This window comes from Panulirus ornatus, chromosome 1 (assembly GCF_036320965.1).
Source record: "Panulirus ornatus isolate Po-2019 chromosome 1, ASM3632096v1, whole genome shotgun sequence".
Taxonomy (NCBI): domain Eukaryota; kingdom Metazoa; phylum Arthropoda; class Malacostraca; order Decapoda; family Palinuridae; genus Panulirus; species Panulirus ornatus.
This window is the reverse complement of record NC_092224.1, coordinates 78,085,302-78,108,263: the sequence shown is the minus strand read 5'-3', so window position 1 is coordinate 78,108,263 and position 22,962 is coordinate 78,085,302. Positions and strand designations below refer to the sequence as shown.

Below are 22,962 nucleotides of genomic sequence, written 5' to 3'. Positions count from 1 at the left end.
TCTACATTGGTAGAATACGTACCCCTGAGTAAATTTAGACGCACGCAAAATATAGTTCCAAGAGCTAGCTTTTGAATCTATATGTCTGCAGCAATCACACCCTTTCCTCAGCGATTATTGGTATAGTTTTTTGGCATTTTTTCCCCACGACCGTTTAGCGATATATTGATGAATATTTATAGCATTTGCTAATTTTTTTTTTTTACGCTGCATTATCTTGCGGAAGAATGTTTCGCTGTGTCAGTTATACGTTCTTTCCCTGAATTCGGCTCTTAAGTCGTCCTAAAAGTGATGGTGCACTGCACTTGCAGGGTGCAAGACGTCAGGGAATTATGCCTTGAACTATGGCAAGAAACTGCTCTCACCTCGAGGTACATCGTCTGAAAAGAAGAAACGAAAGAGGGAGAAGAAAGTGATATTCTTTAGTTATATTTTGCTCTCGTTAAAGTTTGGACCGTGGTGGAGGTGTCAGCTGTTGATGATGATGGAAGGGTGTGCTGTGAGGCTTACCTCACGATCTGACGTCAGGTATGGTCTGTCCTTCAGTACTACGCCAGTGGGCATGGCCGGCCAGTCCTACATGAGAGAGTGATACCGTATCTCTTTGATTCCTTACCGTAGCCATAACTTAACGCACGACAGCTGTTCGCTTGATAACCCGGCCGACGAGGCAACATCTGCTGAGGTGCCGTCTCTCCTGTGATGAACGTATCTTTGTTTGTTGGTCGCTTGCGTCCGATTGCAGCCTTCTGGAACGACTGTACATCGATGCTCGCCACGTCTTGCAACCCGGAATCGAATGACTGGATGGTTTGGGCTGGAAAGGCGACCGCCCAACCTACCAGTCAGTACTGTCGCTGAACCTTTAACAACCCACTTCCATGAATATGGTATATAAGTAACGGCACCGTGTCCTGGTTAACAAATATATATTACAGTAGTATTAGCCCCTGAAAACAGTTGTTTTAACCCATCTTTAATACAGTAAACAGGGTGATATTCAAGCGCTGGTGTAATTCCCGTAAAGTAACAATACTGTTCTAGTTTTTCAGGTTATACAACAGAAATTGAAACTAATACGCTTTTGTCCCCAGCCAACAGGACGCACCAGCTAGTAAAATGCGAAAATATAGGAGGCGAGTCATATTTTGCCAGCGCATTTTATGAGACCTAGCTAAGCAGAAGCAACATTTATGGCACTCAGTAATGAGAGTCGTGGAAAATTACTCACCATTTTTACATCCCGGGGCACCGAGATCCCGGGGGTGTGTGTGTGTGGAATTAGTTGACACCATTGTGAGAAATGAGGAGCCTTGTGAGTTAGCCATCATATTTTAGCGTCCCCAGTACATTATGAATGATGGGACTATCTGGAAAGGATATTACTGGTTAAAGCAGAGGAAATTTTTATATATATATTTTAGATTTGAGGATTTGTATGACATGTAACAAATGGTTTCTGTGGTCTGCAGGTGCCTTGAGTAAGGACGTGCGTATGGAAAACGTGAAAATGGCTGTCTGTGTTGGTTTGGCTCTGATGGCCCCGGTGGTCGTCCTGAATAAATTCTACTTCAATTCATTTTTAAAGCGAGGATGCGCCACACTGTACATGCAAAATGCACTTGATCTGTGTGTTTGTACTGTGGCGACAAATGAAAGAAGAGAATGAAGAATTTTATGGATATTTTTTTTGTGTGTACAGTTTTGCTCTGCTCTGTCTGCTTGTATCTCTGTTGCCGGTGTGGCGCCTGATGTCTGTAGAAGCAGTCTATGACGAGGGGGTTTCTAAAGTTATCTCGTGATTTGAGTTCATATTTTGTTCATATTTTGAGTTTTTTTTTTTTTTTTTTACATCGTATATGGTTGTGTATGGGTCGTCCTTACATAGTGAGAGCTACTGTCACTCTGCTTTCTGAGCCATCGCTGGCCTACGTAGCCTACATATGATTATGTGCTTTTGAGAGATGAAGAAAATGAGTTGTCATGTCGTTATGGTCAATTGTGGTTTTTTTTTCATTCCATTTTGTTTATACAAAACCAGTTTTTATGTAAAGCGAAGTTTGAAGATCAATAGCGGAACCTTAACACATTCCAAAATTCTGTTGAAAGAAAAAAATAATGTTATTGGAACCTCAAAAATTTGCCTCTAGTGTTCCAGTACTGGTTTCAAGTCTGGTAGGATCAGCAGATGCTTTAGAAAGGCAAAAAAAAAAAAACTGCTCGTGATTGTGCCTGCAGATTGTAGGGCGAGGTTGTCATATGATGGACGAAATGTGTTCTTAAAAGTTAGTATATCAGACATTCTTTTACTCGGCTACAGAGCGGTCTTTATCTTGGCTGCCAGAAACTCAGCTGGCTCCTCTTCTTATTAGCGTGGTACGAGCAATTCGTTAGAATGAGAGAAGATGGAAACAGGACTACTGGAACATGGACAGAACGTGGAATGGTCCAGGACAGCTGGGATAAGGGGGTCCTGTGGCTGGAAGCAACATGGAATGGTCCAGGACAGCTGGGTTGAGGGGGTCGGGTGGCTGGAAGGAACGTGGAATGATCCAGGACAGCTGGGTTGAGGGGGTCCTTTGGCTGGAAGGAACGTGGAATGGTCCAGAACAGCTGAGATTAGGGGGTCCTGTTGCTGGAAGGAACGTGGAATAGTCCAGGACAGCTGGGTTGAGGGGGTCGGGTGGCTGGAAGGAACGTGGAATGGTCCAGGACAGCTGGGTTGAGGGGTTCGGGTGGCTGTGATGGTGGTGGTGGCAGGAGCGAGGGATGCGAGGCGCGAGTCGAGGTTCCCGCTGGGTCGTGGTGTCAACATGGACCCCAGCTGTGAGGGGTACCCTGAGTTTCCCACCAGCCCTCGGTGTTTAAGGATGGTTGTCTGTACCCATCTCGCTTGCTGTTAGACTTTATGTATTCTGAGGGCTGCAGGACACGCCTGGAAAATGGTTGTCACGGCCACAGATATTCGACCCATACTCCTGTACTGACGATATTGAGAGGATGTTTGGAGAATATTTAGAGAATATTCTTTTATCATAATGCTGGCGGTATACCGTGAGCTTCCATGGTGTCGTGGTTAACATCACTGACTATATAAGTCACGTACATGCCTGCCAGGGGGTTCTAAGTCTGGGGAGGGCAGTCGGCCCACAGCCAGAACAGCTGTTCATCCTCATGTTGCGCATTTCGATGGATAGGACCTGGCGTAGGTTGCGGTGTGTGTAATAAAACCTCGGGATTCTTTGTATGGGGCTCCGCAACTTTGTGGCTGCTCTCCGCTCAGGAGCGGGGAACACTCACATACACACACGCATGCATGCAGACACACACACACACACACACACACACACACACACACACAAGAAATAGGTAATCATGCCCTCTCTCTCTCTCTCTCTCTGTATATATATATATATATATATATATATATATATATATATATATATATATATATATATATATATATATATATATATATCATACAAACCCCCAGCAGCCACAGGATCGAACTCGGGACCTTTGTGTGACAGATGGGAACGCCACTGCTAGGCTATGATTGATCCTGGCTGTTGGAGATTTGTATGTTCTATGAAAGTGCGTGTTCATGTGATATATATATATATATATATATATATATATATATATATATATATATATATATATATATATATATATATATATTTCTGACGATAGCTAAAAATCAGTCCCCGCGCCATAGCTTTGACGATAGATGTAGATCAGTCCCAGATCATAGTTCTGACGATAGCCATAGATCAGTCCCCACACCATATCTCCTACGATAGCTAGAGATCAGTCCCCACACCACAGCTCTGACGATAGCCATAGATCAGTCCCCACACCACAGCCCTGACGATAGCTAGAGATCAGTCCCCACACCATATCTCCTACGATAGCTAGAGATCAGTCCCCACACCACAGCTCTGACGATAGCCATAGCTCAGTCCCCACACCACAGCTCTGACGATAGCTAGAGATCAGTCCCCACACCATATCTCCTACGATAGCTGGAGATCAGTCCCCACACCAGAGGGTGGCGGTGTATGGGAATCCTACACTGCTCACACTGCACGGCACATTGCCTTTCAGAACCAGGATAGATATCTAACATAACAACCTCTGACACCACAATTGTGAGTGGGGTGGCAGGGGTAACCACTGACACCATGGTATGGAGTGGGGTGGCAGGGGTAACCACTGACATCATGGTATGGAGTGGGGTGGCAGGGGTAACCACTGACATTATGGCGTTGAGTGGGATGGCAGGGGTAACCACTGACATCATGGCATTGAGTGGGGTGGCAGGGGTAATCACTGACACCATGGCGTTGAGTGGGGTGGCAGGGGCAACCACTGACGCCATGGCATTAAATGTGGTGGCAGGGGCAACCACTGACGCCATGGCATTAAATGTGGTGGCAGGGGCAACCACTGACAACATGAGAGTGAGTTGGGGGTGGGGTTGGCAGGGGCGACCACTGACAACATGAGAGTGAGTGGGGGGGGGCATGGCAGGGGCAACCAGTGACACCATGACGGTAATTGAGGTGGCAGGAGGAACCACTGAGTTGGTTAAGGGCGACCTGGCGCCACTACTGTGACGTTACTATTCTCCCTAACACAGATTTTGGTTTCCCGTCAAGAGGTTCTTCAAGAAAAAAAATAGCTGAAAGATAATTCGTTTTCTTGATATATTTCACAGAAATACATATCAATCAAACTCTGTCTCATCAAATGAAGGAAATTTAGTTTTTGCTTGCAAATTAGGGCAGTTAGAATATCCAAATTCCATATATATATATATATATATATATATATATATATATATATATATATATATATATATATATATATATATATATATATATATATATATTTATCTGTGACTGATCATTAATTACAATTAATAGTTTATATATATATATATATATATATATATATATATATATATATATATATATATATATATATATATATATATATATATATATATATATATATATCTTTTTTATTAAACAAAAAGGTTGGAAGGACGGAAGTGCATAAAATAACACAAAAATTAAATTGAAAACACACAGATACAGAATGAAGCTAGATAAAAGAGCCAAGGTACAGACAGTAACTACGTAATTCTATGTAACAAGTCATGTGGTACTAACGTGTCAATATGTGTAAACAACGACGTCTGGTCTTTTAATGGTGGGGGAAAAAATCGGTGGATTTTTGAAAGAGAGAGAGAGAGAGAGAGAGAGAGAGAGAGAGAGAGAGAGAGAGAGAGAGAGAGAGAGAGGTAAGAGAAAGAGAGAGAAATGAAAGTTTAAGCTACACGTGAAGGATTGTTGAAGGAGAACTAGGCGTAGTGGCCCAGTGGAGAGTCACATCATCTGTTGTAGCAGGGGTTGTCGATGCCCGACAGTATCTCTCCGTTCCCTGTCACCATGACGTCGCTCGGCCCCGCTCCGAATAAGCCTTGGCTTCCACTCCCCGACCCGTGCATACTCCTGTCCACACCCTCTGGCCCCCAAGCAGCCCTGACGATGCTTCCGGAGGAGGAGACACCCCTTGGAGTTTCAGGTCGATGCACTTGATTCGGGTCTCCATCTTCGTCCATGTCCTCCTCCAGAAGCACTTCATCCTCCGGCAGATCGACGGCTCTCCTCCTTCTCTCCTCCTCTTCCTCCTCCTCCTCTTCCTCTGCCAGGTCCTCCTCGAGTATGACGTCCTCTCCCGGGGTGTGTCTGACCCTCCTCCGAGCTGGGACGAGAGCTCGACGGTCGTGGTAAGGGTCGTCCGTCAGGGCAGCGATGCTGTACACTTCGTCAGCGTTTACTGCCAGGTCGCCCACCAGCTCCGAGTCGTATCTGAAGGAGAAGACAAAAGGACGGTCACTGAAAGAAAAAGGAAACGAAGAGTTGTCCGTAACGGACGAGAGTAAGGCGTCTTGTTGAAAGGTGAAAGGAAAGAGTTGTCGAAGGGAGGAGTGTTGCTGAGAGACGACAGGAAGAGGTGTTATTGAAAGACGAAAGGAATGAGTTACTGAAAGACCACTGTTACTGCAAGATGAGAGGAAAGAGGAATAGTACTGAGAGGCGAGTGGGAGAAGCGTTCTTTGAAGACGTAGGAATGGGTAAAAAGGACGAAACAGGAGTTTTCAGTGAACTCGCGTTGAAAGAAATGTTGCAGAATGAGATAACAGCGAGGCTCGATCAATTAACTGAGTGAAATTCGGTTGTTGAAAGAAAGGACGAGAGGAGCATCTGAAGGGGAAAACAATAGAGGTCGTTGGAGGAACAAGCAGTGAAGAGGCAGATGATTCAGGGTCGTAAGATGAGAGAACGAGGTAAGGAGGTCATCACGAGGCTCGTCCATCACACTTACTGACCGAAAGGTCTTTTGGAACATGGCTGCAAAAGTGCTCTGTCGCTGCACGCCTGGGAATGATGATTACCAACAACAGACACGCGTTCGACTCCCATGTGGAGAAGAAGGGGAATGTTCTACCCATTCTTTATCGACCACACGCGTTTAAATCTTAACAACATTTACATTATTGTCTAGATCGACTGGATAAAGATTGCTGTTACGACCAAAACATTATATTTCCGGACTCCTACAAACGATTGAAGCAGTAGGCTGAAAGAACGCTCGGGGGATGGGGAAGTAAGAACACCACCCATGTATCTCGTGCGTGTCCTGAGAGGCGACTGATAGAGGCGGGAGCGGGATGCCGGATATCCTCCCGTCCTTGTGTTATCGTTCTCCAAAAGTAGAAACAAGAAATTCAAGCGAGGATGGCTCCCCAAAGGCCCATTGTTTGATTGTGTGGATGGGACCAGGATGAGAAGGGAGATACAAGAGGATGAGAGGCATGATTGGCCTGTAGAAAATTGGAGTGATGTGGTATATGGGGGGCGAAGTGCTGCCAGTGGACTGAGTCACGGTATATGAAGTGGTAAGGGGAAATCACAGCATTGGTTTGTGGACTTTGGCTGTGGATGGTAGGTTCTGGTTCTGGTGACGTATACATAACAGCTAGAGAGTTGATGAAAGCAAATGAGGCTGCTGTTTCCAGCGCTACTTCGCTAAAACGGGAAACGGCGAGCATCTGTCGAGAGCAATAATGGCAACGTCGTAGTGAGCCATGACCACAGAGGCTCTCATGTTTCCCCTCACTGTCCAAGGTCGCTGTCTTTGTCTCTTCTGCCACATATCCTCGTGAATCGTTGGACCTGAATCTGCAAATTCAGTCTTTCTCTTCATTTTTCTAGTAACACTGGACAGCAAAGGTTTACTCCACATGACTCTTTTTCCAAGATGACAGTATTCCTTTACCCTTGGGGATAGAGGAGTGAGAAAGCTACCCTGGGATGCGTATCGTACGGTGCTACTTATCTGGGCGGAGGCGGAGGGCTGGAAACTCTTTCTTTCATGTAGCATCACTTTCCAAAAAGAGCCAAGTGAGGAGTTCTCAAAGACTCGGGTTGGAATGTCTTAATGTGTGTTGATGTAAGTAGGATAAGAAGGGAGAGTTAGGTGCAATGTTTGTGGATGAGAACCTGGTTGTTCAAGCTCCGAGTGAAACTAAGTTATAGAGGAAGAGGGTAGAATGGTTTGGGATGGGGGGTAGGGAAAGGGTAAAGCATAGAATTATTATGGGACTGTGTTAAAAAGTGTAAGAAAGTGAGTTCAAGACTAATGTAGGGGAGAGTGAAAAGCTGATGGTGATGAGAGGAGTTGAGACATAGGAGTGTTTTAGGAGAAGCTGAGTGAGTGCTTGAGCTATTTTGATGCAAGGGATTGTTGTATCCTTGTGGCGGAGAGTTTGAATACAAGAGTGGGTAACGTGGCAGCTGTGGGTATAATTGGTATAACTTGGGGGACGCTGGGTATGCGGTGTAAATGAAAATGAGGCACTTTAGTGTAAAAAAAAGGTGCATTGATAAGTATACATGGGTAAGTGAGGTTGTGCTCATAGGGCATTATTGGACTAGGTGCTAAGTGAAAGGTGTGCAAAGGAGAAGCTGTCGGATGTGAATGTGCTGAGAGGCGCAGCTGGTGGGATGTCTGATCATTTCTTCGTGGAGGCGAGGATGAAAGTCTGTGATGGTTTTACGGGAAGAGGAAAATGGCATGCGTGGGAAGGAAGTGGTGAAAGTGACTGAACTTGGAAAAGTGTGCCTGTGTGCAGGAACACAGTGAGAGATTACGTAAAGAGTGGCATAAAGTTTTATATCTTACAACTCCCGAAGTTTGTTATCAGTTTGTGAGAATGGCAAAGCTACATTTGATAAGACTCATGAAGAAACTCTGGCACGATCTAAGAAATAAAAAGGAAGATGATGTATTTAGCCACAACGTAACGTGGGAAGAACAAGCTTTGATGCCGAGGATACTCTATGAACGAATCAAAGAATAATAAGAGTTTACTGTCCGACCGTCAAAACGCTTTTTGGGGGACAAAACTGTTGACTTTCAAATCACTCTATACTGTACATCAATTTCCTCAAATTGTGCGTTAGAGTTGTCAGACATTGAACAATTAAAATCGTTTTTCTTATTATTATTCACCAGTTTATAACCATAGTTATCATTAAAGTCCCAGATCATGACACTCGACTTAATCAGAACTGACGATTTAGTCACCGTTCTTTAAGGTTTTTGTCCTAAGGGGGAGAGGGAGAGAGAGCCACGTAGCTCACTCCAGAAGACACGTTATTCTAACTCTGGACAAGGCCGGAATCCACGAAGAAAACCAGTGATGCCGCCATTTCCAGACAAGACTACCCGTAGACCATGGTAGTCCATAACCAGCTGATTTGCCCGTCTTTGATATCTAGGCCAGAAATTATGTTAGTCCAGATTCGGATGATTTTTATGTCTTGTGTGAATTCGGTAGACATCTTGGCCAAGGTGAAGGCTAGGATCCACAGGATGATGTCGTGGCTCAGTGCCTGGACGAAGGTGTTTGGCTTTGATTGCATGGGATTCGTGTTGGAGGTGAATGAGTCCTTCTGAATTGATACTTTTGTATACGAGATTCTAATTACATGCAGCATAATGTCTTTTAGTGAGACTGGACCCGTTTTGAGAATGAAGGTCGAGTGTTGAATTCTGGGTAACCGTGGAATGTTATGGATTCACGATAATCTTTAAATACTGGAAACTCTAATGTCCTCGTGCTCTGCCTTAGTTCGGGTCCATCTCCAGCCTAGGTTCGAAATACTGGTTTGTAATATTGTATTTCTATTATCTGAGTTTGAACTATCTGTAATGTTCATGGTATTTATGCCAAATTTGTCTCCCCTCCTGCGATACCCTGTCCGAGTTTATTGAGGAAGTTGTGTCGAGACGAGATGCAGATCGAGCGAAAGGAGAAGTAGCGGTATCGATGGATGAGCGAGTCGTCAGCGTATTGAGAAAAGGGGAAAAAGGGAGATCTTTGATGAAAAGGAAGTGAAGGAGACATGATAGAACCTTGAGGGACACCGTTGATGATGGTGATTTGGGGTAGATGCTGATCCATTAGCATCATCGGAGATAGATCGGCCAGAGAGGAAGCTAGATATGAGGGAGCAAAGCGATTGAAGGAAAACAAAAGAGGCGTGCTTAGAGATGAGACTTTGATGTTGCGTACACCGTGTTAAAAGCTTTGGATATATTAAGGGCAACTACATGGGATTCCCCCAACGTTTTCAGGAATGATGACCAGAGATTAATAAGAGAGGTGGATTTTTCCTTACAGAAGACATAATGATGAGAGATTCAAGATATTTGAGAAAATGAAGGTGAAGGAGGGATTCATATACTGAGAGAGAGAGAGAGAGAGAGAGAGAGAGAGAGAGAGAGAGAGAGAGAGAGAGAGAGAGAGAGAGAGTGTTTGTGTACATATTACTAACGCCCTATGAATTACCCAATGAAAGCCATGCCGACAACTTGTGTACATACATCTTAGTAACACAGACCGTAGAGACAGTTACATAACGCTAGGGTTAAGGTTGGCAGTGCTGTCACTCAGTTCCAAGCCTTTGATTAAGACGGACCCGTCATCTCTGGACGTGATCATGTGATATGCGCCTGCCAGTTCAGGTGCTGACCTCCTGAAGGCCCGTGTCCACTTCTCGATACAGTTGAGCTGTTGTCCTTCAGCGTCTCATGCTCTCTCTCTCTCTCTCTCTCTCTCTCTCTCTCTCTCTCTCTCTCTCTCTCTCTCTCTCTCTCTCTCTCTCCTTCGCGAGGGTCTGAAGTTGGTCGAGCTAGAGCACGGCTGGAGCAGAGGTGATCTGTGGGACAAGGCTGTCATCCTGATTGGACTCGGTGGGACAAAAACATTGCCCAGCTCTGCCACCTAGTGTTGAGTTCCAATCAGGCCGGTCTAAGGGGACGCTGTTTTTCGCGGGAGTGGGGGTTTTCCCCTTCCAGACTGTGTGATGAAGCGGTTGCAGGCAGGGTGTTCCTGAGGCAGGGTGAGCGAGCGCGGAGGTGCACGGTGCACTCGCGCGTGGGCGGCATCTAGCAGCACCAGCCTCAACCAGAGGATCTTTCCGAGAGACATTTGTTTCTAGACTTATTTTGCTCAGGACACCTGGGGCATGCGGCTCTGTACAACTGCAGGATAATCTTAAGAGCCAGACGGGTGAAGTAACGAGGGTGATGTGTGATTAACTCGGCTCAGAAGGTGGGTATGATTCCTTGGGAAGTCCCACTACGAACTTTGGACCGACCATCTAAGAAGTACTAGAATAAGTGATGACTTATAGTGAGCAGCCTTTGAAATTGCTGCAGTTGTGTTGTGATTACAATTGGGTAGGAGATGACAGGCTGTGATGTATATATTTGTGGAATCCTCTGTTCTGTGTGGATTGGGTGTTTAGTAGGTTGGGTAGGGCGATCATCTTGAGCCCTTAACCCACGTCTGTTTAATTTCCCTTCATCTTAGTGGGTGACTTTTCTGTTCTTTGACAGTGTATGGTGCATTTCTCGATCTAAAGTACATTTTTCCATAGTACATAGTGGGATTTCATCCCCTAGAATTGTCCGGATGATGGACCCATAATATTGTTTTCTCACCAGCACATTCTTGAGTGACGAGCTTGGATCAGTGTGTGTTCATCATACACATTCACTGCACTTTTCATCCTCGCGAAGCTGTGTTCAAGGCATACCGTTGGCTGGCTTTGAACTATGTTCACTGTACTACAGCCTCACCTTGACATACCTTTGTCTTCAGTCAGTTAGGCTCAGAGGCCAGCCATCAGCCGGCCTTGGGTCTTTTTCCACAGACAGTGACACAAACAGGCGCCTATAACACCATTACTGATACATAGACTCACAAGCTCAAAAAAAAAACAACTCGAATCAGGCAAGACACGAAAGACCATGTGGGGTAATATTGTAATTACAGGTAATTACAGAGTAATGTCATGGTTAGGACGCCATGTTTACACAGACTACCATCACATGCAAGGACAACTCAACAGGAATCCCTGAGACTAGCAACACGACATATCAGGAAGACGAACTGACTCCTTCAGCCGGGTCATGAAACACCGCAGCAAGCGAGGCCTGTCTGGGGCACAGCGGATCATGAGACACCCCAGCAAGCGAGGCCTGTCTGGGGTACAGCGGGTCATGAAACACCCCAGCAAGCGAGGCCTGTCTGGGGTACAGCGGGTCATGAAACACCCCAGCAAGCGAGGCCTGTCTGGGGTACAGCGGGTCATGAAACACCCCAGCAAGCGAGGCCTGTCTGGGGCACAGCGGGTCATGAAACACCCCAGCAAGCGAGGCCTGTCTGGGGTACAGCGGGTCATGAGACACCCCAGCAAGCGAGGCCTGTCTGGGGCACAGCGGGTCATGAAACACCCCAGCAAGCGAGGCCTGTCTGGGGTACAGCGGGTCATGAGACACCCCAGCAAGCGAGGCCTGTCTGGGGTACAGCGGGTCATGAGACACCCCAGCAAGCGAGGCCTGTCTGGGGCACAGCGGGTCATGAGACACCCCAGCAGGCGATGCTGTGCCGGGAACATTACTGAAATGATTAACCACACCAGTGACAAGCAGGTGATAATTATACTAGCATGATTAACCACACCAGTGACAAGCAGGTGATAATTATACTGGCATAATTAACCGCGCCAGTGACAAAAGCAGATGGTGATGATGATGGTAAACATGACAGTGATGAGCGCCACGATCAACTCACCTGAGTAGCGACCCGCGGCCACCAGTGCCGCCCACCGCCACCACCGCCACCCCGCTGCTGGTGCCGCCTATCTGGCCGTCCTCCAGCCCCCGCCGCCCACATTTGCCCGGAGTGAGAGCCTGGCTGAACCTGCCGGTACAAACAGTGTTTTAGTCAGGGAATGTTTACACAGGGAGCCAAAAGGAAGCGGAATATGCATCAGGCAATTAGAGGTAATTGTGCTATCAGAAGAGGGATATTAATTGGATGACGTCTCAAAAAGAAAAAAAAATAGAAGAAAGATTAAATGAAGGAGACGGTCTTTATAGAAACTGTGAGGTAGGAAGCGGAGAATCGTGTACAGTGTTGTACAGGAAGCATGGAGAGTTAACCATGAAACTATACGTTTGGTAATGGAATGTCATACTTGGTAAACCAGGGACAAGTAGAGTGATAGTCAAGTCCTGTGTATAGCTATTCAAGAAACAGGTTGAGTCGGCCACAGGACATGTCGTGGGAACCACAAAGCACGGAGATTTACACACACATCAAGCATAACAACACGTAGCGAAACACGAGTTAAAGTGAGAGAAAAAAAAAAGCTAGATGAGAATTGTGAAGGTCCAGGCAAAGATGTTATCATTTTTTCTGTCTGTATCCCTCTTGAAAATAAGGAAAAAAAGAATAAAAGGCAGGTACTGACAAATTTAGGACTACAGATGTGGATTTTTTTTCTTTTGAGAGTATCCAGCAGCGTAAGACAAGTCAACATTTTTACGTAGTGCCCCTGAGCACCACATATGGCCAAAAACAAGATTTTTTTACATCTACATATGAAGGGTTAGATAATTTCTCGTTGTTAGACTTATAACATCTTACGAGATCGTCCAAGTGGAGGAGCCTCGATCTTTTGACGGGGTAACGAGGGGATCCAGAAAACTAATCACATACACAATAGAGAAATTCTGTATTAAAACCGACTTTTGTTGATAAGTCCTGACTTTTAAGGACAGTGTAAGCAAAGTAGGACTAGCAACGCCAACATGAACGAGTGAAAACAATATGTCTCCCTCCCCCTCAGCATTATCACACACTATCATGTTTATTACAGAGGGAGACTTAACCCAAAGTTATCTTCCCCATACTTTCAAATTCACTTTAAAGGCATTTGACGAGGCCCATACAGGTCGAGTCAAAAGCCATCTTGGCTACCCACTCATCTCTGCTACGCTCCACGACTCTGCTGGCCTTTGACCTGACCTCCATGGGTCAGGTCTCAAGCCACATTTACTATGGTGAAGATGCGTTAGATCTAGTCCTTATGGTTCAGGTCGAACACAACTTACATGCGATGTTTCAGGAGATAAGTGCTGATTGTTGGGGTGATTAAAGGTGAAAGAAAGATAAAGAGAAAGCAATATGGTTTCCTCCTTCAGACTGAAGTCAGAATATTTGTTCATGAAAATTCCTTTCTCGTGTGATTACAAGTTTTGCATGAAAACACCGACTTTAACGCGACAGATCCACATTTGGTATGGAGAGTCATGACTCTCGTGCTGAATAATAGCTTTGCATTCATCATACGACGCAGACGGGAATATATAAGTGGACACGAGATGAAATTTATGTATGAAAAGGCAGGCAGCATTATTAGTTTTATCTGAGGCATTTAGACATATTCACATATATATTGGCTGCATTGCTGTATAATGTCCGTAGTAGCGAAATCGGATTGCTGAGTGGATGCAGTTAAGCGAATGGAATTCCTCCAAATTTAAATGTGGGAATTCCTCGATTACCACTGGGAATAATTTCTGTGTGCGTGCGTGCTCTGAATGCGTGCGCTTTAATATATATATGTGTGTGTTTATATGACTGTGCGTTTGAGTGTGCTAGGGATGGTCGAAGGGAGCTTAGTTTTCCTGTCATTTGTGAATAGGATCCCATGCGATTTGATCCGAGTTTGTGGAATTTGTAAAGCGCTTGAACCTAATGGGTGTTCAGCGCTTTTCAGCCTGTAAAGGACATCTAAAAACTAGGAATTACTGACATAGGATCATATGTTTGGGCTTTCCATGTGATTTAGCTTCAAATGGAACCGCAACATCACTCACCTGTGGGAGTAGATGACATTTGGTCTTCTGATGGGGAAGTCGAGGGAGCGAGGAATGATCTGGTGAGGGTGAGGTTTCCCCAGGTCCAGCTGGTCGCCCTCCTGTCGGCACACTCTTATCAACATCACTATCACGACAGATAGGAGGATAAACATACACATGCACCCCACGGCGATGTATATAACGAGCTCGACGTCGTCAGGCTTCTTAACCATCGGCTGGAGGTTTTGGTTCTCCTCGTCAGACCTCTTGGTGAGGATTTTCTCCAGGTAGAATATCTCCTCGGAGATTTCCAGGAGTGTGGTGTTGGCCTCTGCTAAGGTGCGCAGCCTCGTCTCCACTTGCGGGTTCTTGATCGTGTCCAGACTGATGTTGACCATGAAGGTGTTGTCGCAGAAGACCGACGGGACGTAGACATCGTTGTAGTCGATGGAGAGTTTAGAGGAGAGCGCCGCTTTCAGGAATGTCACGAAGGCCGTCATGCGGTGCTTGATGACCGAGCAGTTGCCATCTAGAACCAGCACGAACCAGCGGTAGCGCGACGCTCCACGGTCCTTCACATCGAGACCCTCTTGCAGGCTGGCTGTGTGCTGCAGGTTGGTCCTGCTCTGTTCCCCAGCTTCCTCGTTTTCCTCTGCTCCTTCCTCGGAGCCTGGCGATAACGCGTCGAATATCTCAATGTTATATTTCTTATCATTCTCTGATGGGTGGTGGAAGCCCTCCTGGGATTTCGAGTCGTCAGAGTACGTGGAATGGTCCAAGAACGGCTGGTGGCGGAGACCACTGGTGGCAGAGGTGTTATGTGTCTGGGAGCCCTCCCTCTTTTCCGACATATCTGGTACAAGATGATGCTGTAAGATAGAAATAGCCAGCAAGAGGTCACTCGCTGCCTCCTCGTCCTTTTGTGACAGTTCCATCTCCAGGGTATCGAGATTGACATGTTGAGGTTTCTTTAAAGTTGTATCGTTCAAACCGAAGTCCTTGATATTGTCTGCCGCATCAGTGACAAGAGGTTTAATTTCCTGCCCGTTCCCCTCGGCCACACTCTCGACGTCTCTACTTGCCGTGTTTGTTCCTTCGCTGTGGTTCCTCTCTGTTTCTCCCTCTCCTTCCCCTAACTGCGTTTCCCTGAGTTCTTCAGAGAACGTCTTTGTTGACTCTCCCTCTTCTACTTCCTGAGCTGGAAAATCTTGTGTCAGTTTCTCATGTCGAGCTTCCTTTGAATGACCAGGAAACTGCTGAAGGACCTGGCCTGTGACGTTTCTCTTTCCCACCGGTAGCTCTGGGCTACGATCCGGTTTCATCTCAGAAGACATGAGTATCTCAGGGCGGTCTTGCGGTTGGTCGTCAGTGTTCTCGTTTATACTGTCTGTCTCTTCTGTGATGCATCCATCTCTATTCTGCCTCACTGCTTTAAATCTTCTTCTGAACAATTGGGATTTGCCTCTGTCAGGCTGGATGTTGGTTTTCAAGTACCTTGTATTTACGGGCGGCCCGCGGAAGCCCAGAGGCTGGTGTTTCCTATTGGACCAGGTAGTTCTGACGGAGGCAGACATCCGTAAATGTTTCTTACGCCCATCCGATGAATCTGACCGTAAACGGGGTTTCCTCTGTCTGTTGTGGCCGGTGAAGAGCGGACCGTGGTCCCAGTTTGCCTCCGTAGAAGTCCGAGAAGTTGGAAGGGCTGTGAGAGCAGCTCTCGTAGCAGCAGGGGGCGACGATGGTGGCGCTGCAGGCGGAGGGTCCGGCCACATTGGAACTAGTGGTGGAGGGGACGACGATGGAAGCTCTGAGAGATGATATGGTTGTCGCCCAGCTGTCATGTGGCTTTCAGACGCTCGGCTGTTCTCTGGATTGGTTTGATAAAAGGAAGACGATTGGAAGAATTGCAGCGAAGTGGAAGACTGGGGAATGTGTGACCGACTGCGCGAGGACCTCGACGTTTTATCTTCATCCGGGGACATCTCGGGGTATGAACTATGGGCGTCAGCGTTGCCTGGAGTCCCACCGTCAGTTTGGAGTGGGATGTCCCGTCGTGGAGTGGTTGAGTGTGGAGGGTGGAGTGCAAGAGGGCGCGGCTGCGGCTCGGGGTCCTCCACGCCTCGTCCGGTATTGATTGCATCACGGCCCCCCGCCCATCCTCCTGAAAGGAAAGTTAGATCATGGAATTGTTTTCGCAAAATGAGCGTCTACTGGCACCCTAGACGTGCTATTCCAGTGTGCGTGTGTATGTGAGTGGAGTCATAGAGACAGGGTTGCCATATATCTGTGGAAAAGTATCCATTATGATTAACAATTGCAAGTAGAGGTTCTGGGGAATACACATATCCTACATTGGAAATTTCGTGAAAAGATCTAGGAACTACGATAACAAAAGTGGGTCAGGGTGTTTCCGGTAATTAAAGCTTTCTGAATAAAATATCGTCTGATTTATAGTATAGAAGACTGTTTGATGAAAAAAAAAGTAGCTGTTGTGGTAATCTATTGATAAAGGGTACTTAAGATCACGTGACAGTGTCTTATAACATAATACCAGTGATTTCCATACTGATAAAAGATAAAGAGAGGGTGGCACTTGGAGATATTTCCGACAGCCGGGTTTGAAGGTCAGGGTCGACCTGTTTCCCTTGAAGTTGACGGGTAGAATGTTGCAGGGAAGGTGGGGATGTGGAAGGCTGGTATGTGATGGGGCCCTGTGACTGAGAGGTTATCATGCTTGGAACATTCATTTGTCCATGCAGCATTGGCAGTAAGATTTTGTCCAAGTCATTATAAGATTAAGTTTGAGTAGTTAAATTTTCTGTATCTTCAATATCAGGATAGGCTTCTTCACTATCTTAGTAAGTGTAAACAAACTCCGATGTTTAAAGATAAGAATGAATGTTAGGGAAAGATGGACGCCTGTAATCAGTCTAATTATATTCCTGTTTGGCCGTAACTGCATGATGTAGGGAGGTCTTCTGGGCACCATCCGAATTATAAAACAATAAACAAGGTGTGAAAATACCAGTAACACGTAAACGCAGACATTCTCGCGAGTGAGTGAAGTGTGTCTGCCTCTGCACTAAGAGTCGCCATCGTTTTCTCTCTGGAGGGAGACGCCACCAAACCCATCTTCACTATACCCTCAAGTTGCTTAGATTCACTTCACCTTTGACAAGCTGTCCTCACCTTACCCTGGACGGCTAAGACTTCATTACGCCCTTGATAACCCTGAATTTACACCACCCTCGACAGATATGTCTTCATTACACCATTGGTAAACCTAGGTTCACTTCATCCTCGACAAGTACATCTTCACTACAAGTTCGACATCACTGTCCTTGATTCTGAATCTAACAACCCCGTTCAAAGGTTATCTTCAATGCACTCCCATTTTGACTGTTAATCCTTACCACTGGCTTTTAATCTGACCTTTCTTTGTCAAGTCAAACGCCATCTTCACTTTATTTACTGATCAAGTTAATAGTTATTAATTGGTTTTATTTACTACACCCTCATCTTCATAACATACCAATTTTCATAACACTCTCACTTTCACTAAAACTTTACGAGTCAGGTAATTGGACATATCAGCTATACCCCATCTTCGCTGCACTGAAATATTCATAACAACGCTATAGGGCAAGTGAAGTCCCATCTTCATTTTCGCTGTAGTGTAGATATCTCTGGCTTTTGACTCAACCTATAGGGGTCAGGTCAAAGGCCGTCGTCAATGTGTTTTGGGCGAAAAAAGCAAATTGGAAAAAAAGTAGAGAAAATTGTTTCCCAGCTCATGTAGAGCATCTAATGTTTTTCATTGGTTCAGGGATACAAGAATGATTTTTCGGTCACCTTTGAAAATTCAGGACTTTAGGTTGTGAAATGAATTTCTTTACCTCAACCCCATACACACAGTTCATATGGAAGTGATTGACTAATGCAGGGATGGAGATCTATACAGGCCATCAGTCTACCACAAGCGAGAGACATTACTTTTATGTATAAGAACTGCTTTAGTAACGTTCATCTGCTTGGAAAATATATTCCTTGTAGAATTTTCGGAGTTAGCTTAAGTTGTTGATGTGGTGAGACGCTATCACAGCAGGAGAGGCATTTAGCAAGAAACTGGGAGAAGAACAAATAAAAAAGAACGCGGATTGTTATACAAACTGATAGTTATTTGGAATGATGTGTAACTGCTTTACCCAGGGTGCGAGTAATGTTAACGTAATGTCATTAGATATTGATTATTACAATAGTGGTTACTAATATGTTTATCATTACATAAGATACAGGGTTAATGATTTCACAATTTCATGAGAGGACCAGTTTCGCCTCCAACGCTACCTTGGATGACTCTAACATTCCTTTCACCCCCTTATGCTCCTGTCACTAATACTATACCCGTTCTTGTAATCTCCTTTTGGATTTGTCCGAAAAGAACTTCCACCTCCGGATCAAATAAGGCTCATGGACTTGACGGCATCCATGCCCGTGTTCTGAAAGAGTGTGCATCTGAACTTGCTCCTGTAATTGCTCATCTGTTCCGTTTTTGTTTAAAAACCAAAACTTTTCCTTCTCATAGGATGCAGGTGTTGGCATATCCCATCCCTAAGAAGGATGACCGTTTCTAACCCATCTGACTATCGTCTTGTTGCTTTGACATCTATTGTTTTCAGTTTCTGAATCCTTCGTCGACCCCCATATCCTCAAACATCTTAGATTTCACAATCTCTGATAATCACTAGTATGTCCCTCATACGGTAAGATCCACTGGTGATATTCTTTCATATTTTAGTAATGTCTGGTCATCATCCCTGAAAGATTTGGGGAAATTCTATGCAGTTGCCCTTGATATATCCAAAACTTTCGACAGGATGTGGCATCGGGGTCTCATCTCTAATCTCCCCTGTTTTGGTTTCCCTCCGTCACTTTGCTCCTTCATATCTAGTTTCCTCTCTGGCCTATCTATCTCCAAGGTTGTAGATTGATTAACTTCTCCCCCTTTCTCCATTAACAGTGGTGTCCCTCAAGGTTTTGTCCTTTCCTCAGTTTTTACCCCTTTTTATCAATGATTTTGTTTCTTCTACAGATAACGAAATTCACTCATATGCTGACGACTCATTACGACATTCCTCCACAGCCCTCAAATCTGCTCCTTCTCTAACTCGATCTGCATCTCGTCTCGGCAGAACCTTCTCAGTACACTTTTTTTAGTCTGTTCTTTTTCCTTTCATTAGCCTCTTTATATTTTAATTAAGGCCCGGCTTGAAGTCGACTTTTATTCGTGATTGAAGCCTCCAACGTAAAGAAAGTAAAAGATTTTTTTTTTCTTTATTTTCCATGATGAATTTTGGATTACCTTCACAGGCCTCCAGCTTGTTTTGACAACATAACGTATGGCTTCTCTGATGACGTTCTGGTGCCGTTGGTGCACACTAGTGTGTCAGTGGACTCTTGTCTGGCAGGACGCTGCACAGAGTTTCCTTTTCGTTTGAGGTTTCACCATTGTTCCGGCTCATTAGGGTGCACTGAGAGTGTATGTGGTCCTAGATTTTAACACCTGAAGACAGTGTTAAAAAGAATCTTCGGTTGGTGGTTATGACTTGACTGCTGACGAGCTTGATGACACAGACAGATGATAGGCCAACATCCCGACTCACCAACCAACCCTCACCTGGTACGTTACCATCGACGTAACACTTGATGTCATCTTGTACATAATTCTCGTCTAACTCATTGGTGTATTGCTAGGACGCCCTGTAATTTGATGTCACTGGCCTTTAATGACCCTGGCAGTCGTTCGGTCTAAAGCCTAGACAGACAGCCATCCTGACGCCGGCCATTCATAGTTGAGACTATCCCTAAATGATGTAAGGTAAGTTCATTACAGTGGTGGACACGTACCTTTCCCAGAGGGGCAAAAACCATTAAGAAAGGGAGCAGCCAAGCAGGAGGGACTGGTAATTTGTTACGTCATACATCCCATCCCTGAGAAGGGGATGTCCGTTTATAAGCCCTCTGACTATCGTCTTGTTGCTTTTACATCTACCATTTCCAAGGTCTTTGAATCTCTCCTAAAGTTTTGTATCCTCAGAGATTATGAATCTCTCTTATCACCAGTTTGGCTTCCATAAGGTGAGGTCCACTGGTGATATTCTTTCATATCTTACTAATGTATGGTTATCATCCCTGAAAGATTTGGGGGAACCCTATGTAGTCGCCTTTGACATATCCAAAGCTTTTGATAGAGTATGCCATTGGGTTCTCATCCCTAAACTCCCTTGCTTCGGCTTCCCTCCCTCTTTTTGCTCCCTCATATCTTGCTTCCTCTCTGGCCGATCTATCTCCATATCGATGGATCAGTATCGATGGATCAGCCTATCGCCCTTCTCGATCAGCAGCAGTGTCCTTCAGTGTTCTGTCTTCTACACTTTCTCTCTTTTTCTTTATCAACGATTTCCTTTTTTCCACAAATACCGGTTAAATACACCCATACCCATCACTGCATTCCACCAAGTCCGTTCATTCTGCTTTATATCCTCTCACTTGATCTGCATCTCGTTTCGGCAGAACTCCCTCACTAAACTCGGACCTGGTCAGGATATCTCAGTGGGGTACACGAAATTCGGTTAAGTTTAATACCTCCAGGACCCAGTTTCCACCAATCTCTCTCTATCGGAAATGACTCACAACTTTACTCTCTCCTTTGACGGTTGTGTAATTCCACCTCTTGACTCGGTGAACATACTTGGTATTACTGTAACACCCTCTCTGTCACGGATACCCCACATTACGGAAATAGCTAAGTCTGCCTCTAAGGAACTGGGAGTTCTGTTTAGTAGTCGAAATTTACCTTTTTCCGAACAATTGCACCTTGTGTGGAGTACTGCTCTCACATCTGCTGTGGTTTTAGTTCTGCATCCTTACTTGACGGAGTTGAATCGAAGGCGGTCCTATTGGTCAACTGTCCCAGGCTAACTTCAAAACTTGTCTCACTTGCCGTACGCCGCCATACTGGTTCACTTTCTCTTTTCAATAGATAGTACTTTGGTTTTTGCTCCCGAGAGCTGGCTGCTTGTGTGCCCCCACCACTAGCTGAATCACGCCATCCTCGGCGAGTTGCTGCGTCCATGATTACTTTGTGGCAGTTGGCAACTCAAGGTAGGCCGTTTTAATAACTGTTTCGTTCCCTTCACCTCGAAGCTTTGGAACTTTCTACCTTATTATATATATCTTTCCCAATAGCTATGACCTGGCACTTTTTGAACGGCAGGTTTTTCACTTTCTCCAAAATTCGTAAATACTTTACCATGTCTCTTTTTTCCCTATTCAGTAACATTTTCATATTTCAATTAAGGCCCGGCCTTGATGTAAACTTTTGTCCTTGACTGGAGCCTCTAGCGTGAAGAAAGAAGTGTGAGACGGTCAGCTGTTCTTTTAGTTTCCAACCGCTCTTCTTTTGAAACAGGTACTTGTTACTAAACAGAGAGAGAGAGAGAGAGAGAGAGAGAGAGAGAGAGAGAGAGAGAGAGAGAGAGAGAGAGAGAGAGAGAATTACGCAGACGGCACAAACCCCAAATGGTGTGACCTCAACTCTACTGAGAATGTAGTCCACGCACAATCAGAAAAAAATAATAGGAAGGCAAAGAAAGGTATCCCCTCTCCCCTCCGTCGGGTAAAAGGTAGAAGAAATACCATGCAGAACTTAAATAGACGAAGAAAGACCTTGATGGGAGAGTCATAATTCAAAAGTGCGAATGTCATTTCTTTTCCTAGATTATTCAAAAAGCAGTAATGATTATAACTTTGAGTTTCATCCTTGCGACCACTGGAGGCATATCAGGTCAGTCTTGCTACATCTGTATTAGTCCAGATGTGGAGGGATCACACGGCATTGCCTTCTTGTTCCCATACAGCAGTATAGCCACACGTATCAACCAATGCTGATACGTTACCGCAGTATGTCTAAGATGAGATCAGTGGTCAGGATGGCAGAATGTACCAATACGTTATAAATGATGGGTAAAAAAAAAAAAGAGTTGTTCAGTAGCGGAAAGTAACAGGTGATGATCAAACATGGCTCAGAATGTGTTGATTGTGTTGATCTGGACAACATATTCTGGGAGCTTATTCCATGCGTCGGTAATGCCACTGGTGCAGAAATATTGCTCGTACTCCAGGTTGCCTTGGTGACCTCTAGGTTTTAAATCTATTGCCTGTCGTTGGTGGCACGTCTGCGAAAGTAGTTATTTCCTTAATATCGCCATTGTTGAAGCCGTTACGTATTTCAAAACATCCTATTGAGTTACCTCGATTTCCCCCTCTCGTCTCTTAGTTAGAGAGCGCAAATTTCAATCTCCCATTCCATTCTCATATGATCTCTTACGCAAGGGTGAAAGCAGTTTAGTTCTTGGCTGGACTCCTTCCAGTATAAGAATATTCCTACCTAAGTGGATGATCAGGAACTGCACTGCATATTCGAGGTGGGGGTCTAGATTAGACTCACTTGTAATGGCCTTACAACATCGTCGATTTTGTATGTAAAATTTCCGTTAATAAATCCTAAGGTACTATTTGCTTTCTTGGCTACTTCGTCACAACGCTGGGAGAATTTGAAGTTGCTGGAGAGAGAGAGAGAGAGAGAGAGAGAGAGAGAGAGAGAGA

General features: G+C 45.1%; 1 protein-coding gene across 3 annotated transcripts in view; it reads right to left on the bottom strand.

Annotated features, from left to right (window-relative positions):
* Positions 1-5,247: 5,247 nt before the first annotated feature.
* The window catches only part of LOC139749877 (uncharacterized), a 189,723-nt gene continuing 172,008 nt past the window's right edge, over positions 5,248-22,962 (bottom strand). For all 3 annotated transcript variants that reach the window (XM_071664254.1, XM_071664263.1, XM_071664271.1), the window contains exons 4-6: positions 14,314-16,456; positions 12,221-12,349; positions 5,248-5,879 (exon numbers count right to left, since the gene is read on the bottom strand). In XM_071664254.1, coding sequence (XP_071520355.1) covers positions 5,399-5,879; positions 12,221-12,349; positions 14,314-16,456 — 2,753 coding nt within the window. In that variant the 3' untranslated portion in view covers positions 5,248-5,398. The remainder of the gene's footprint in view (positions 5,880-12,220; positions 12,350-14,313; positions 16,457-22,962) is intronic.